Below are 16107 nucleotides of genomic sequence, written 5' to 3'. Positions count from 1 at the left end.
CTTCGCTTCTCCATCCAGGCTTTCGCGTGCAATTTGAGTCTCTTGAAGCGTTCGATTTCTTGTCTTATTGCCCTAAGCCTTGCGCGCTCTATTGACTGTGTGCTGTCGAGCACGTGTTCTGTTAGTGTGGTTTTTCGTTCTTGTCCAGGCGTATGTACTGTTTTCTTTTGACCAATGTGTTTTGCAGTTGTTTCTTAGTTACAGTGACTTAAAGCCTCATGTATGAAATAAACCATTAACATCATAACAATTTAAGTCACTGATTATATGATATGGATGCGTCAATGAAAGTCAACCATGGCAAGATAAACCACTCAACCAAACCATGCTGTTTGTTCATCAATTCGCTTGGCAGCGCAGCACGCCTGGCCTTTGTTTCAAGTCGTTGCAACTTTTATCTCCCGAATTGAGAGACAATTTGAACATAGAAGAAGCACTCTCATTTTCAAAAAACAGTGGACATCATCTTGGTGTTTTCGAAGGTGAAAAAATCTGTTAATTTGTGTGATTGTTACATTAACGGGCTTAGATTTTCCAGACAAGGGTGTACAGTTTTAAATGCTACCCAATGTAATCATTTACTACAGCGGATTGTGAAGTTCTTATATGTGATTTCATCGAGAGCAGGCATTGGAGCGCTGGGTAAAACAATCAGAAAATAACATTAGGAATGACAGAAAAAGTGTGTTAGCCTTAATGAGAACTGTTGCCAATGCTGAAAGCGAGGTAAGTTTTTAAAAATGTTTGAGAAAATTTCAGTCCAGTTCTTACTGGAAAGATAATTAAAGGCTTCAAAAATATTTCATTAATGTTTGGTTAGCAGAACACAGTGCATCTGAGGGTTCTTAAAACGAACCAATAATGGCGTTCAAAGACAAATTAGAAATTTAAAAGAATGCCAAATCCGTTCTAAAACAGACAAATCCCTTTCTTATTATAATTTTAAATTAAGAGTTTCTACCAGACGGATTGGTTAAGTACTTTTGGATGACTAGTCATGTTACGCCATTTATCTCGGAACTTTTGTCTTAAACTGATCTATTAAAGACAAATAGTTTTTCCTTACCACTCATGTTTTTTCTCACTATAGGAGTGCTTGCATGCCTGTCTACTAAACTTGGGGTGTGTTTTTATGAATAATGTTGTTAAAAGTTTGCCTGTTGTTCACCTGAAGCTGCTGCTAAACTAGTCGTAGCAACATTTAAATCATCTTCTGGCAATTTCCCTTTTTACACGTGTAGGACGATATTCGGGGGGTGTTCGCGGCTTAAATGATAGAGTACACGAGAAATAAGAACAAGGAATCATCCCTTTTCTGCACCTTTAAAAATACCCTAAACAAGGTAAAACACAATTATTAACATAATAAACTGCAACTCATTTATTCCTAACCTATTCCTAATTTTATAACCCTTCCAAACGCTTCGTTCGCTAATTGCTCGTGCGAAAAACGCAGAAATCATTTTTCAAAATTGAACTCATGGCAAATAAAGGTATTTGAACAATTCGCTCAACACGATATTGAAGTCAGTTGAAGTTTCACATTATTGACTTCGTCAATGCCTGGTAGGAGGATAGATTCTAGCAAAATAAAGGAAACATTCATTATGAGTAACAGGATTTTTAACAATTCCTAGGCTATAACCATGAAATTAGATATGTACCTGGAAACTCCCCTATAGCCTATTGCTGTTTAAGCTACCTATAACATAGTGCTCTATCAGGAGTTATGATCAAAAGAAATAATAATGGAGCTATCTAAGTGTTGTAAAACAAATCAACAGAAAAAGCTTATTCTAGCCTAAATATGAGATTACCATGTGTTACGGGCAATAAGCTCCCCAGTACAAATAATTTTTCCGCCACTTCGTGATTTTGTTGTCGACGCCTTGTGACGCAATAAGCACGTACAATCCCCACGTTTTGGCCGGTTTAATGTTGATGCTGCAGCCATGGTGTAATGAACCTGTAGTGTCTTTAAAATTCTTTTTGAATAGCTGTGGCCAGAAAATCTTTTGAGATCAAAAGTGCTGGAATAAATGTGCATATTAAAACTTGGCCGACCTTATACTGCAAGGTCGAATTAATAAAGGGCTTGAATTCTACACCATGTATTTCCGACTTTATCTGCTCTTATACTTGGCATTCCCACGTCATATCTGTAATTTTTTGGGGTTAGATTTAAATTAATGCATCGCCATTACACATCCACAGATATGACCGTTGACCATTAGCAAAGAAGAATACGAAACAGTGATAGCGTCCAACAATAGAGCTATAAATTATATTTTCCCGCTTCAAATCGCTAATTGTGTCAGCTAACTTGCGCTATCTTGCTTGTCTAACGTAAATTTCAAGTTTGTTTTTGTTTGTTATTTTAAAAACGTACAACCTTTTTCCAGTAGTAGACGCAAACTGATTAAAAAAACAAACCAAAACAAAGTTGCTATTGTGTTAAAACTCTGTACCTTGACATTCATAGGTACACAATATTTCCAGAAGTGAATTTATTATGCAAACACGTATAATCTTATTGCGTCAATGAGTCGTCTAAAGATGCACACGAAGACGATTTTCTAAACGGGGCGAACCTTCAGCAGTCCGCCAAGGCCGCATTTATTTCTTTTTCGGTGGCCGAGCCGCACTCCATCATGCATTCTGTAAAATTGATAAGACGTCCAATTTCTAAATATGACTTCGTTAGTATTTTTTCTAACATCACAAATAATGGTTGCTATTTTGGTCCGAACAGCTATGTTTGACATACTAATGCAGCATGCTTCATAAGTTGTTCAAAAATATATATTTAAAAAAGCAGTGACTCCCTCAACTCGTAGGATTGCATTAGAAAACATGTAAAAACAAATATGTAGTGATTTGTTAAGGCCAAAGTAAATGACATAATTGCATAGCCCAGAAGTGGTTATTCAGCCACTAAACTGGGAAATTGCGGTGTTAAAAGTAATTTGAAACAAATTTTATCTTATTGCATCAGTCCCCATATTATTTATTCAAGTGCAGCAATACCACAGATCAGATTCCAGAAGTTAGCACATCGAAATGGCTGAGTTATAAGGAAAACTTAGTGGGTTTTACGACACGTACTTATTATTGCCTTGTTTGTATTTGTTGAACAAAAAGGTATTTTTCCCTTTCTTTCTTTGTAGCTATATGTGGACCACAGTTTGCCTTTCACATCCTACTTACTAGGTCCCCAACAGTGGAACCGCCATGACTTTGCAAAAAATACATGTTTCAGCATAGGGTTTTAATAATACCATTATCAGGTGTTACATACAAATGAATTTTTGAATGATTTTTCCATTAATTTGGTTTCCAATTCATCTAATGTTTGAAGGGGATTGTTGAAATACTGGATGGAAATTCTCTTGTTTCCTTGCTTTTAGGTAAAACTTTGACACCTTTTATCTTTTACCTTGATTTGTTTCATTTTTTGTTTTATAATTGTTCGAAACATTGCAACTGTGCATAAAAATGTGAATGAGAACAATAGAAGCAACATTTACATTCTACGGGTTTCATTTTGCTCTGCACAACAGTAAACATAAATATATCTTTTTAGATTAATTACTCGAAGTGATTTTGGTGGAGAAAATGTTCATGTGTGGAAGTATATGTTACTGGAAGTTCAGTACACAATCAACGAATTGAGCGGCTCAACAGAGATATTAATTAATTATGAATAGGTGTCACAAAGATATCATAAACAAAAGGTTGGCGGAGTTTGTAACTGCAACAAACCACCACGTGCTTTCAACTGAAAGTTATCAATCTTTTTTACATGAATCGCCAGCTATTACAGTTTCAGGCGCAAGTACCAGCAATGTTGACGTTAGGTCAAGAAAGTAACAGTATGAACAAATATAAGTGTGCTGTTGAATTTGTTAGTAACTATCTTGTTGAACAGTGAATGCTTTGTTTAGTAGTTTTTCATTACATGGACACCATACTGCTTAATACACGCATCACACGAGTTTTCATGATTTATTTTGAAAATGAACAGAAAATATTGGCTGTATTCAAATTGTTTGAAAACGATTCTGTAGCAGGTAAGATATGACAGTGTATGTAGTACTGAGGTATCCGAAAGTGGTTATGTGAAGGCCACATGAACAGACACTCAGGTCTTTAAAACAGTTTTAATGAAATAGCTTGGTTACAATCACAGTTCGCAATAAACAAAACAACATTTCAACAAACACTGCTATCAGGTAATGTTTGATCCTAAGTGTCATAATCCGAGGTGTTTCATCTGCCCCAGTTGCAAACACTAATATGCCCTGAAGTGAACATTCAGAATCTCTTTCTAAAGAAAGAGAGTATATATTTCATAAGCTGCTACTTTTTAAAACAAAAATAACTTGGCACCTTCCACATCATCTAAAAAGCTTTTCCACCAGGTCATCACCAAATTTTCTTTCTTTCTTCTGTTACTTTCAGCCTTTCACATTTTATACATAGTTTTACAAACCTGGTAAGTGGTTCTTTCTTGCCTTCGGTATATTGCATTATTTATAAGTTTGTACAGTGTGACAGCCAGCAAGTTTTAAAAATGTATATGAATGACTTTAACAAACAATCATTGAGTTCACAAAGTAATTCTGAACACTTCAGCAACATCAATACAGTTAAACCAGCTATTTAGTCCGTATGTATATGAATGACTTTAACAAACAATCATTGAGTTCACAAAGTAATTCTGAACACTTCAGCAACATCAATACAGTTAAACCAGCTATTTAGTCCCTTGGGAGGCCAAGAATTTGTCTTTTGTCTGAACAAAAGCCTTGATTGGAGCTGGCCCGCCATGCAATAGTGAAAGGGATATAAGAATTCCATAAATGTAGTACAAATCCTTGTCAATTGCTGAAAAAGAAAGCAAAATCTAATTATTCATATGATTTGCAAAGAAAACTTAAGATTACCTATAGGGTTAGTAGAAAGAAACTTTTTGCTTTGTTTTCCTTCCAAACGTAAAAACTCTCTGGTTGGACCTCCAGCATCCACAGCTCCCTCAAATTCACATCCTAGCCATGGGGTTTTACATTGAACTTATTGACAGCATGTTCATCATTCCAGGCACTGTTCTGCGGTGGCAGTGTCATGCAATTTCCTGCAATGCCATTGTAACAATGCATTATTTTCAAAAGTGAATCCACATAATATTGTTAGTTACTCAGACTTAAATAGTAGGAAAGGCATAGGAATTATTCAATGTTACCGATAAATCAAAGATTCTGTCGCGGTTATGGAACCAACCAATGATGTATCTGGTCAAGTATTGCAATTTTCCTTCTCTTCAGAAACTTCAACACTGTTACTAGTTTCTTCAGTCAACAGAGCATATTCCTGTGTTTGCTTTTAAGGATACATAACATATTACATATGGCATTGACATATTCAATACAACCATTCTTGAACAACCCCCTTTCCTGCCGAGTTTAATGGACAGAAAATTAAAGAACAGCAGTTGAATATTACATTTATAACAAGTTGGAATGTTTTTGGATATACCATATGTTACGAGCACATCAAAGCTAAATATTATGCAATCTACAGCAGTAAAGCTAAATATTATGCAATCTACAGCAGTAAAGTAAATTACTTACTGGTTGAATGACAGGGAATACAACTTAGCATGATATAGACTTTTTCGTGAGTTTTACCTCTATTGGGAATAACACATTTCGAACATGAAAGTGTTTAATATGTGCTCTACCTACGTTTCAGCGGCGGCAACAAAGCTTTATAATTCGCTATCTTGCGGCAACTTTTTTTTTTTTCAAAACGGCGCCCCATAAACTGCTGGGCACTTGGCCTCACTTGTTTTGGTCCAGCAATCTATAGGAAATTGTTCCAAAAAGAGTTAATTTGGAGTCTGAATCAGTCATCAGTCCTTTCCACGAGCTGGAGCATCACATACAATGCACTGAACTTGTAGTTTACATGATTACCAACTTTTAAAACACTTTCTAACAATTCATTTAATTCAGAAATAAAATCACTCAAGAAATGTAGGTTTGGAAGTTCTATATGTAAGGGTGACAGGAAAAACATGCCAAGCACTGGCCGAAGCAAGAGCTCCTAAATATTGGAAACCCGTCAACATTAAATGACAGGTCACTTTTTGTAAATACGAATCGCAAACTAAAATAGTAATATTGCATTCCAGATTTGATTTAAAGGGCTACAGGTTTTGGGGTGGATAAAAGGGTACGCATGTAAATGGCAAACTACTGGAGCAAATAGTTGAAACGTTCATCTACTGCTACTTGGTTGACTTGAAAAGCAGTTGCCCTAGCATAATAGATGAATTCACAAGGGATGAATTTTTCGGGTTGGTAATCACTCTCTACAAACGAAGTACAAGAAAAATCACTGGTTCAAGGAAAACTTTTTTTGCCAGGGATTTTTGTACATTCAAAGTTGTCACTATCGCTGATAGTGCTTTCATATTTAGACAGTTCTCTACACAGCTGCTCTTTTTTTGTTTTGCAGGCTTTCTACGAACGCATTGCTTTTGATCATTTTTTCACAACATAATAGCAGAACTTACTTCTTACAAAGTTACTGTCAACATAAACTAATCCACAGTGAATTTCACATCATTTGTTATGTTGTGCCACGAACCCATTTCAACCCAAACGGCGGGCGCTCTATTCATTCGTTGCACGGAAGACAACTAAATATCCGGCTAATCATATTCCGTGACACTTCCAGCAACACAGCTGTCTTTTCAAATAAGTCCTGGATTAATCCGAACCCAAACGACCCTGTATGCATGTATTATAGAAGGCCACACAAAGGAGGAGAGTAACAAAGGAGTCATTAAGTCATGCCTTATGCATTCGAATCTGGTTTTTCTAACAGTCTATAATTGAACTCAGATTTCCAATCAGATGATACAGTGGACTTAAAACAGAAGGTAAAACTCTTCCTTGGAAATATCGCATGGCAATTTTATTTGCCCTTCAGATTTCCTGGCTGCAAAAGACATGCCCAAATTGCCGAAACACTTCCTTTGATAATAAGTACAACAGAAGAATGGACATAACACATAATCACCCGCCAATAATCGACATCATCGGATGTCTAAAATCTCGCCATTTGCCAGCATGCAAAAGATCGCAACAATATAAAATATCAAATGCATCAGACCTCCACTCCTAACCATGTATGAAAACTATTTGTTATGTCCACATGACCAATAAGGTTGCACTGCAACAATATGCAACATCTTTTCCTCTGGTTGTAGCTGCCATCCACCAATAGCAGAAGGCAAACTCAGCATCAGTGGCTTAAGAACTTGTTGGCTTCGGCAAATATGCTTGGATGTAGTTCTTTACAATTAAATTTCATTTTACGCTAAAACATGTGTTTTTATGTTATATCCTACTTCCGAAATCATGCAAGGAAGGTCTACCGCCCCAGCTTGATCACATGTGGTTCTACCCGCTCCAACCCCTAGCCATCTATTCTCAGCCACTATTCAATGCGGATCTGTTTTTTTGTCAGACCGTTTTTTTACTGGTGCCACTACAAGTTATGGAAAATGAGGCTTCACTGCCCTGTTGAGGCATGCAGTAACAGGCAACTCACAGCCTGTGGCCTGAACAAAACTGTCCGCCGCGTTCTGGACGTTGGTGGCTACTTTTTCATGGGGACAGAATATGTGGCGTGTGGTAACTGTCAGCAAAAGTATGCAGCATGAACTTTGTCTTGGTAAAACAGCTGTCAGTTGGATATCGTTCGCAATTTCCAGCCTTGCTGCCATACCGATTTTCGTGTTCGCTGCGTGTACTTTGTATGCTGCGCGATATTATGTCACTCAACTACAAAAAAAAATTGAGGGATGGTCACAGCGAGGAGTGGCTGCGTCGCTCAGCAGTTTACCTGACCGACTGTGAGCCCTTTGTGTCCTCTGCAAAAGCAATCATCTCTTGCAGAACTACCTCAACCAGAGTGGCTTCTTGCTGTGTTTGTGAGGGATGTTCAACAGCGCATGGATGAAGTCTTGGCCCAGGTCACTTCAACTTATAGTGAAGTACTTAAAATGGACTCGACTAAAAAGGTCACCGAGAAACTTGCAGGCCATGCGGCTGGAACAGCTGCATGAGTTACCAACGTAGGAAATGAACGCGGTGAAGTGCTCATGTCTGTTCTTACAGTAACAGAGGGTTTTGGCCTACATCACATGGCTCAAGGTTTAGTGCACCGCTATACTCTTGCATCTGTGCCTGCACCTAAGTTGATGTACGTGGACAGAGACTGCTGTGCAAAATCTAGAAAAGGGAGTTTCAGGGTGGCCGGATCTTCACATCCGCGTGGACATCTGGCACTTCATGAGTTTGTTTGGCCACTTGCTGTACAACTAAAAGTCATCCGTTAGACAGTGCATTCATGTCCAATTTGTCTGCTTGCATTTGAATTGAATGCAGATGATCTCCACCAACTCATTTTTGCAAAGCAGGGTGATCTACGAGTGCACGGATTCCCAAATTTGTCTGACGATGTCGCCAAGAATTGGCCCGACTGAAAACCACCAACTTGGCAAAGCAGCATTGAGGACGACGACATGATGTACCACCATTCAACGTCAACGGCTCTTTTCAGCATTGTTTGCTTTTTTGCATGAGGCACATTCATATAGCTGTATTTTGTTTGGTTTCCTTTTTTAACCACACCTTTACCTAGACATGATGAATGCGTTTTTAATAAGGACTTCCATATTTATTCTATAGTAGGCAAAGTTCTTTTGAAATACAAGGTCAATTATACGATAAAATTGGAGGTTGATTTTAAGAGAGAATGTTTTTTTTTTTATCAACTCAACGCCAACGGCTCTGTTCAGGTCCAACCAATTTGAAGAAAGAGAAAAATTAGCATTGTTTCCTTTTTTTACATAAGGCACATTCATATAGCTGTATTTTATTTGGTTTTCTTTTTTAACCACACCTTTACTTAGATATGATTAATGCTTTTTTAAGTAGGACTTCCATATTTATTTTATAGTAGACAAAGTTCTTTTGAAATACAAGGTCAATTATACGATGAAATTGGAGGTTGATTTTGAGAGAGAATGTTTGTTTTTTGTCGACAAGCGATCAAATCACAGTCGGCATCAACCATTTCTGCATGATCAAGCATTCTTTATCATTTTTTTGGAAAAAAATGCTTACGTAGACAAGTCAGGTAAGACTCGCCTTTTTCTCACCTCTCTCTCACGTAGACAAGTCGAGTAAGATTCTTTCTCACTTGTTTGGCGGGAACTTACAGATGGCTGTTAGCGTACAACTTTTGTAATTTTGGATTATGCACGGTGGGGTAAGTAGGTTAATTACCCGCTATTACTATTAAAGTGTATTTGATTTGAACTTGTTTTTTGAAATGGATGTAAAGCGTTGCGAAACAAAAGACTGTGAAACACAGGTAGTTTTTTAAGTAATTTTTTGTTTTTAGTGGATTACTTCAATGGAAAGTTGTCGAAATGCAATCAAAGAATTTGAAATTTCCACCATGACCAAATTCATTCAACAGAGAAAGATTTCATATGGTAGAACTTATGGGAAAAAACTAAAGTGCATAATTTTTTTTAAGATTTGTGATTTACAGACATTTCCAAAAGTTTTGTACGGTGGGGGGAGTCATTAAGTCCATATGTCATATTAAAAACTATGTGGTTCGAATGCCAACATGGAACTGATCGAAACAAAAAGTACAATGAAAAGAGAAAAATGAAAACTCCTGAATCGGTGAATATTCAAATAGTGTTTTATAGGTTGAAAAAAATTTATTTCTTTTACATTAGTTACAAGATCATCCTAATCCTTGTAAACGAAACTTGTGTGTCCAAGGCACTAAGAAAAAAGATTGCAAAGCAAAAGTATGCATTCAAGAAGTCCTCAAATTACCACAATTTAAAGTAATGATGTAGTTAAAAGTTTAGTAACAAAGAAACAAAATTATTCTATTACTCTGTAGTTGTTCAAAGATGAAAAACACAGCAAAACAAAATCAAGTGCAACCATCAAATGCCTGTTGGCTGCAAATGATAAAGGCATTGAACAAATTATGGAGTACAAAATTTGCTTTCCAAATCAAAGCGAGCATTCTGGCCATGTTTTGGGACAAGTACATTATTTTCTAAAATATTGTTTGGTGAAAACATATAGATGTGTTTAAAAACTGCATATTGATATATCTTATTTCAGGAAGCTGGATTCTTGCAACCAGTTGATAAACAATTGATTGAGAAAATTGATGAGTTAGTATCTGAAGGTGTCCGTTCTGTTGACGAAATCATGCGGCATCTCAAATATTATGTCATTCATGAAATCTTTAAAAATAGCAGTAAATCAGCACCAACTAACAGGCGATTCTTCCCAACCAAAAAAGACATTCAATCGCATTATCATAAAGCCGTAACTAGGCAAAGACTCTCCAAAATCGATCAAACAAATGTCCAATGCCTAGTTGATGACTGGCCAAAAAATGCAGAGAAGGGTGACAATATTTTGTTTCGACCAAATAAAGCCGGTGTTGGTTGGAGTGATAATCCCAATGCTGAAAAATGTCAAGATAATCCACATGAACAAACGATGCTGTTTGTCCATCAATTTGCTTGGCAGCGCAGACTTCTACTGCGTTATGGTCAAGACATTTGCCTTATGGATGCCACGTATAAAACATCTAAATATGCATTGCCATTGTTTTTTGTTTGTGTGAAGACAAACGTTGGGTATCAAGTTGTTGCAACTTTCATCACTCAAAATGAACGGCAATTTGACATAGAAGAAGCACTCTCAGTTCTTAAACAATGGACACCAAATTGGAAACCAGCATTTTTCATGACAGACAAATGCGATGCTGAAATTCATGCACTTGAAAGTGTTTTTAAAGGTAAGAGATTTTGTTTATATATGTTATGAGTGTTTCGTTACCTTGCATTTTAAGAGAGGTTAAATAGACATTAATGCTAGATGATATTATCATTTATCACTTCAGATTGTCGAGTGCTTATATGTGACTTCCACCGAGAGCAGGCATGGGAGCGCTGGGTGAAAAAATCTGAAAATAATGTTGGGGATTATAGAGAAAGTGTGTTAGCCGTTATGAGAGCTATTGCAAATGCTGAAAGCAAGGAATGTTTTCAAAAATCTTTAAACAAATTTCAGTCTAGCTCTTACTGGAAAGACAACAAAAGGCTTCAAAAATATTTCACTATTGTTTGGTTGGCAGAAAAAGAAGGAAGAAATGAGGTTTAACATAGTATTAATACAGATACATCTACTACTGTTTGCTGTGTTTTAGAGATGGTTGTGGGTTTACCGAGCAGATCGCCTAAAGGTTCTTATACGAACCAACAATGGCGTTGAATGACAAAATCGAATTTTAAAAGAATGTCACATTCGTTTTAGAACAGACAGATCTCTTTCTGGCCTGATTACAGTTTTACATAAAGAGTTTCTGCCAGAAGGGTTGGTTAAGTAAGTTTAAATTACACTGTGTGTATGTGTAAATGTATAAAATCATTAGCAAATAGGTTACACTTGTCATTTTAGGTATCAACAAGAAAATATGAGATCCTCAAGTCACTATCGAAGCTACAGTGACTTTGTTCCCCTCTTCCTTCAAAACCGACCTCGAAAAATAGTGAAGCATTGCATGCAGCGAATTGGGGAATCATCGAATGTCACAGCAAGTACAATTGAAAGGAATGGGAATGTTTTTTCGACAAAAAGTTGCTCAAAGGATGAAATTTATTCCATAAATTTCGGAGGAACTGCTGCTTTTCCCAAATGCACATGTGCAGATTTTACAAGGTATTTTTTGCCTTGCAAGCACATGTTTGCTGTTTTTGAAAAGTACAATGATGTAGACTGGTATAGTCTACCTCCATGGTACCACAATTCAGTACATATGATACTGGATCCAGAAATTGTTGGTCAACTATCGGTTCAACAAGCATCAAAGAAAATGGATGAACCTGCAACCAAGCAATTTGATAAACCAACACATTCAAATGATTATGAAGAAAACAGCGTTCCTTCCAATAAAAGTTCAAAATTGCAGAAAAGCCACCATAAGTTTGTTGAAGTGACAAAGGCCTTGCTGGATATGTCCTATGATGTTACTTCATCAGATGTTTTGGATGATGCGGCTGCAAATATTGAAACATGGTTATCAAATTTTACGAAGGCATGTTCTTTCGATGGTGGTTTTAGAATAAGTCAAACCCCCAAACTGAAGACCCTTAAAAGAAAAAGACCATCATATCCACTATCGAAAAATGATGAGCTGCCCAGAAAACAACCAAAACCAAATCCATATACTTCAAGAGTTGGTGCTATAGCAAACCTCATGAGACCTTTACACAAGTCAAAACCTTGTTTCCTGCAACAGGGTTGAAATAAAAATCAAACAAGACATTTATTTTAGAACACACGGATGATGACTTTGTCACACCAGCCTATATTGCAAACAAATCACATAAAAAGGTGCAAGCCACAAACATTAAACCCCAAAGATTGTAAACAAACGAACCAAGATTGATCAGCAGATTTTAAAAAATGGGCCACATTCTCTCTGTATGTTGGATCTAAAAACAGTTGAACCTGTTTTACCGGACAGTGAAAAAGCGATGTTAAAATCTAAAGATCAAGAGTTCATCCCTGGCTGGTTAACTGATGAAGTTATTAACAGTTACTTGTGGAGATTAACCACTGCCAACAGCCATACACTGTATGTATGTTCTATGGTGGTCCGTACATTAGTACAAAAAGGCTCTATTAAACGACTGTGGAGTGGCATCTCTCTTGACAAAAAACAAATAATTTTTTTGCCTTGGATAACTAAAAGACATTGGATTCTTCTTGCTGTCAACATTGGAAAACGGAAATTGTTGTATGTCGACCCATTACAAAATTCCTGTGTTGACTATTACTATGTTTCCATGTCGCGAGTTTTGTCCATGTATTTGGGCCATGTGACCAAATATGGAAGTGACGCAAATGACGCAGGCCGAGTACTTGGCCAAAACGGCTGAATTTTTGGGCCATCAAAATAGGTGGTCCTTAACTGACTTTGGCCAAGTAATTTTTAGGCCATGTAGTAATTGCAGCAAGGTTTGGTAGCTTTTTGCGCAGTAAACAGTAGTTTTTCGGATGTTTTGGCGCAGTTACGTATCGCATGATACAAGCAACGTCGTTGTCTCGTCGCAGACTGCACTAATTGCTTAATTTACGACATCAGTTTGATTTAAGTACATCGTTAAGTAGTAAAAGTCAAGTATGTAGCTTTATTCCAATTAAATTTCCTGTTTCAGGAAAACAGGTTCACTACAGGCTTTTTTTGTGTGCCTGCCTGCCCTGTATTGCTGTGTGAATGTGTTGTAGCATAGCTTGTTGGTCAGCTCAGAAGTTCAATATGGAAGTGGAGACAAAAACAGTGGTTAAATGTGTTGTTGATGCAGTGATGATAACTATGTTAAATGATGCAAAAAATAGACAACTACAAAGAATTTTATGCATGTCGATGTTAGAAGATTGTCATACCAAGCAGCAGCGAAGATTTTGGATGAGAAACAGGTTGGCAATGATAATAATTTTGTTTAGGTTTTGTTTTAAAATTGTGCATAATATAGATCAACAGATTGGTGGCCAAAATTTAAAGTTTCAGTGTCTGACATTGAATGGATGGAAAGTTTTAGGATGAGAAAATCAACTTTTGATGAAATCGTGTCGTTGGTTGAGGATGATATGAAACCTGGTTAGTTTTAAGAAACTTCCAAAAATAACAGGGAGATGCATATACACAGTAGCCTATAAAATATATGTTGTGTTGCAGATGACTATTGGGTCAGAAAACCTGTTCCTGTTGACATGAGAGTTGCAATTGCAATTTTTAAATTAGCCTCAGCCTGTGAATTTAGAGTGGTTGGATCTTTATTTGGAGTTCATAAAACTTCAGTTCATCGCTTTTTGCACAGGTGTGTTAAATACATTGTAAACATTTGCATAAAATGCCTAACCATTGTATGTTGTCAGTTTCTGTCAAGCACTTGCAAGAAGAAAAGAAACTTTCATAAAAATGCCCAATCAATCAGAAGCAAAACAACTTGCTGAAAGCAACTTTCAAAAAACAAGTTTTCCTCAAGTGTATGGGGCTATTGATGGTTGTCATATAGCAGTCCGTGCCCCAAGTGAAGGATCGAGGGATTATTTGAATAGAAAGCGATTTCATTCAATAGTTTTGCAAGCAGTAGCAGACAATCAGTACAGGTAAGGAATTGATGATGTTTGGCAATACTCACAAAAAATATAATGTTGCATTCATAAATTTAAGGTTTAGAGATGTTTCCATAAAATGTCCTGGAAGTGAGCATGATGCATCTGTTTTGAAAAAATCATTCCTTTACAAAAACTCATCTAATCTGCCAAAGGTAATACGTAAATATGTCATTATGCACTGATTTACTTCATATACAATAACATTCTGTTGTTTTTTTTAGAGTGAGATTATTATTGGTGCCCAGGCAATCCCACTAATGATCTTGGGGGATGCAGCTTACCCAATGCTACCATGGTTAATGAGGCCTTACACAGGATCTACACTAACGAACAAGCAGGAAAAGTTCAACTTTCACCACAGCAGTAGCCGCATTGTTATTGAAAATGCTTTTGGTAGATTAAAAGCAAGAGGGCGTTTTTTGAAAAGAGCCCTTGATGTTAAAATTGATAAAGTGCCGCTAATAGTTGGTGCATGCTGCATACTACATAATATATGTGAAGAGGCCCAAACGCCTGTACAAAGGGATGTTGATGAAGAAAATGTCCCCTCACAAACACTCTCTGACGCAGCATCTGATAACACAATTAGAGCTACAATTGCCGATTATCTGTATAATATGTCGAACTGAGAAATGTCATGTTTTCAATAAAATTCATTGTTGCATTTTTGAGCATTTTATTTGAAAGGAAACACAATTGCTTAACGGTGAGTGGAGTCTATAGTATCCACTAATCGTTCCAAAATGTTCAGCATTCTGTCTACTTGAGCACTTGATCTTGCCTCCACCTCTCTGAAGTGTGCAAGCAATTCTTCATGTCTTGCCTGTGGACTTCCAGTATCTTAAACATATATGTTCACAATTGATGTACTTTGATTTAATTATCCAAAGTCCCTTACCCTGAGCCCTAGTTGCTCTTGTTCTCCGTTGAAATGATCTCCTTGATGTTCCTAAGCAAAAAGAAACAATCAACAACAATAATACAGAATGTTTAAATCAAAACCTACCTCTTGTTACTCCAGGGGTTGACTGAATGCTATCTTCTTGCGTTGCTTGTAGGTTTGGAACATTTTGTGATTCGACAAATGGCGGATCCACTCTGCTTGAGCTGCTTGCCTCTTCAAATCCCTGTCTTGCATTTTCGTCTAAATTGTCCTCTGCAGTACAAATGTTAGACATTAACACAAATTAATGCCCTTTATAATCACATGCCTACCTAGCAAAGTTGCAAAAACATTTTCTTGATGTTCTTGCTCATTTTCCATCTCTAAAACTTCTTGCAATGGTGGCCTATCAGAAGACTCAAATCCAAATGAGGAAGCTGATGACTTAACATAAACATTAAACTGTAACAATTAACATTATGTTCAAATTGATTATAAGTCTCACCATGGAACGAGGTCTCGTACCAAACAATTCATCCATTGGTTCAAAATATGGCCAATTTAATCCTTTTGATGAATGACCGGATGTTCCAAGACCAATTTTTATTTTATGATATTCACTTTTCAAGCTTTTCCACTTTCTTCGTACTTGTGAACTACAAAAAAACAAAGTTTTAATGAAAATTGCAAAGTAGACACATATATACAATAATATCTTACATGGTGAAGTTGTAGCCCTTTTCGTTCATCTTGATCACCACATCACTTAATAGATCTTTGTTTCTGCAGGATTTACTGTCAGACTTTTCTATTAACTTAACCTCCTTTGCAACTGAAATTAGGTCTAAAACCTGCTGTTTACTCCACCTTTGCCTTGTGTCCTCCATACTTTATAAACAAACGTTTTCTGATACT

At 36.7% G+C, this 16107-nt stretch overlaps 2 protein-coding genes and 1 long non-coding RNA gene across 11 annotated transcripts in view; 1 reads left to right on the top strand and 2 right to left on the bottom strand.

Moving 5' to 3' along the window:
- LOC145908231 (uncharacterized) overlaps positions 1 to 16107 on the bottom strand; it is a 47201-nt gene that overhangs the window by 17071 nt on the left and 14023 nt on the right. The gene's annotated exons all lie outside the window — the stretch shown is intronic.
- On the top strand, positions 9334 to 12429 carry LOC145908790 (uncharacterized). Its single transcript, XM_082996121.1, has 9 exons — positions 9334 to 9345; positions 9481 to 9574; positions 9634 to 9773; positions 9830 to 9943; positions 10003 to 10152; positions 10233 to 10920; positions 11026 to 11251; positions 11583 to 11722; positions 11957 to 12429. Exons 1-9 carry the CDS (start codon positions 9334 to 9336, stop codon positions 12427 to 12429), a joined length of 2037 nt encoding a protein of 678 aa, XP_082852247.1.
- LOC145908789 (uncharacterized) lies at positions 15010 to 16079 on the bottom strand. The gene is made up of 6 exons (XM_082996119.1): positions 15913 to 16079; positions 15698 to 15848; positions 15525 to 15636; positions 15316 to 15465; positions 15208 to 15258; positions 15010 to 15149 (listed from the first exon to the last, which is right to left on the bottom strand). The coding sequence occupies exons 1-6, from the start codon at positions 16077 to 16079 to the stop codon at positions 15010 to 15012; spliced, it is 771 nt and encodes a 256-aa protein (XP_082852245.1).

This window comes from Ascidia mentula, chromosome 7 (genome assembly GCF_947561715.1).
Source record: "Ascidia mentula chromosome 7, kaAscMent1.1, whole genome shotgun sequence".
Lineage (NCBI taxonomy): Eukaryota > Metazoa > Chordata > Ascidiacea > Phlebobranchia > Ascidiidae > Ascidia > Ascidia mentula.
This window is presented reverse-complemented; position numbering and strand designations above follow the sequence as displayed.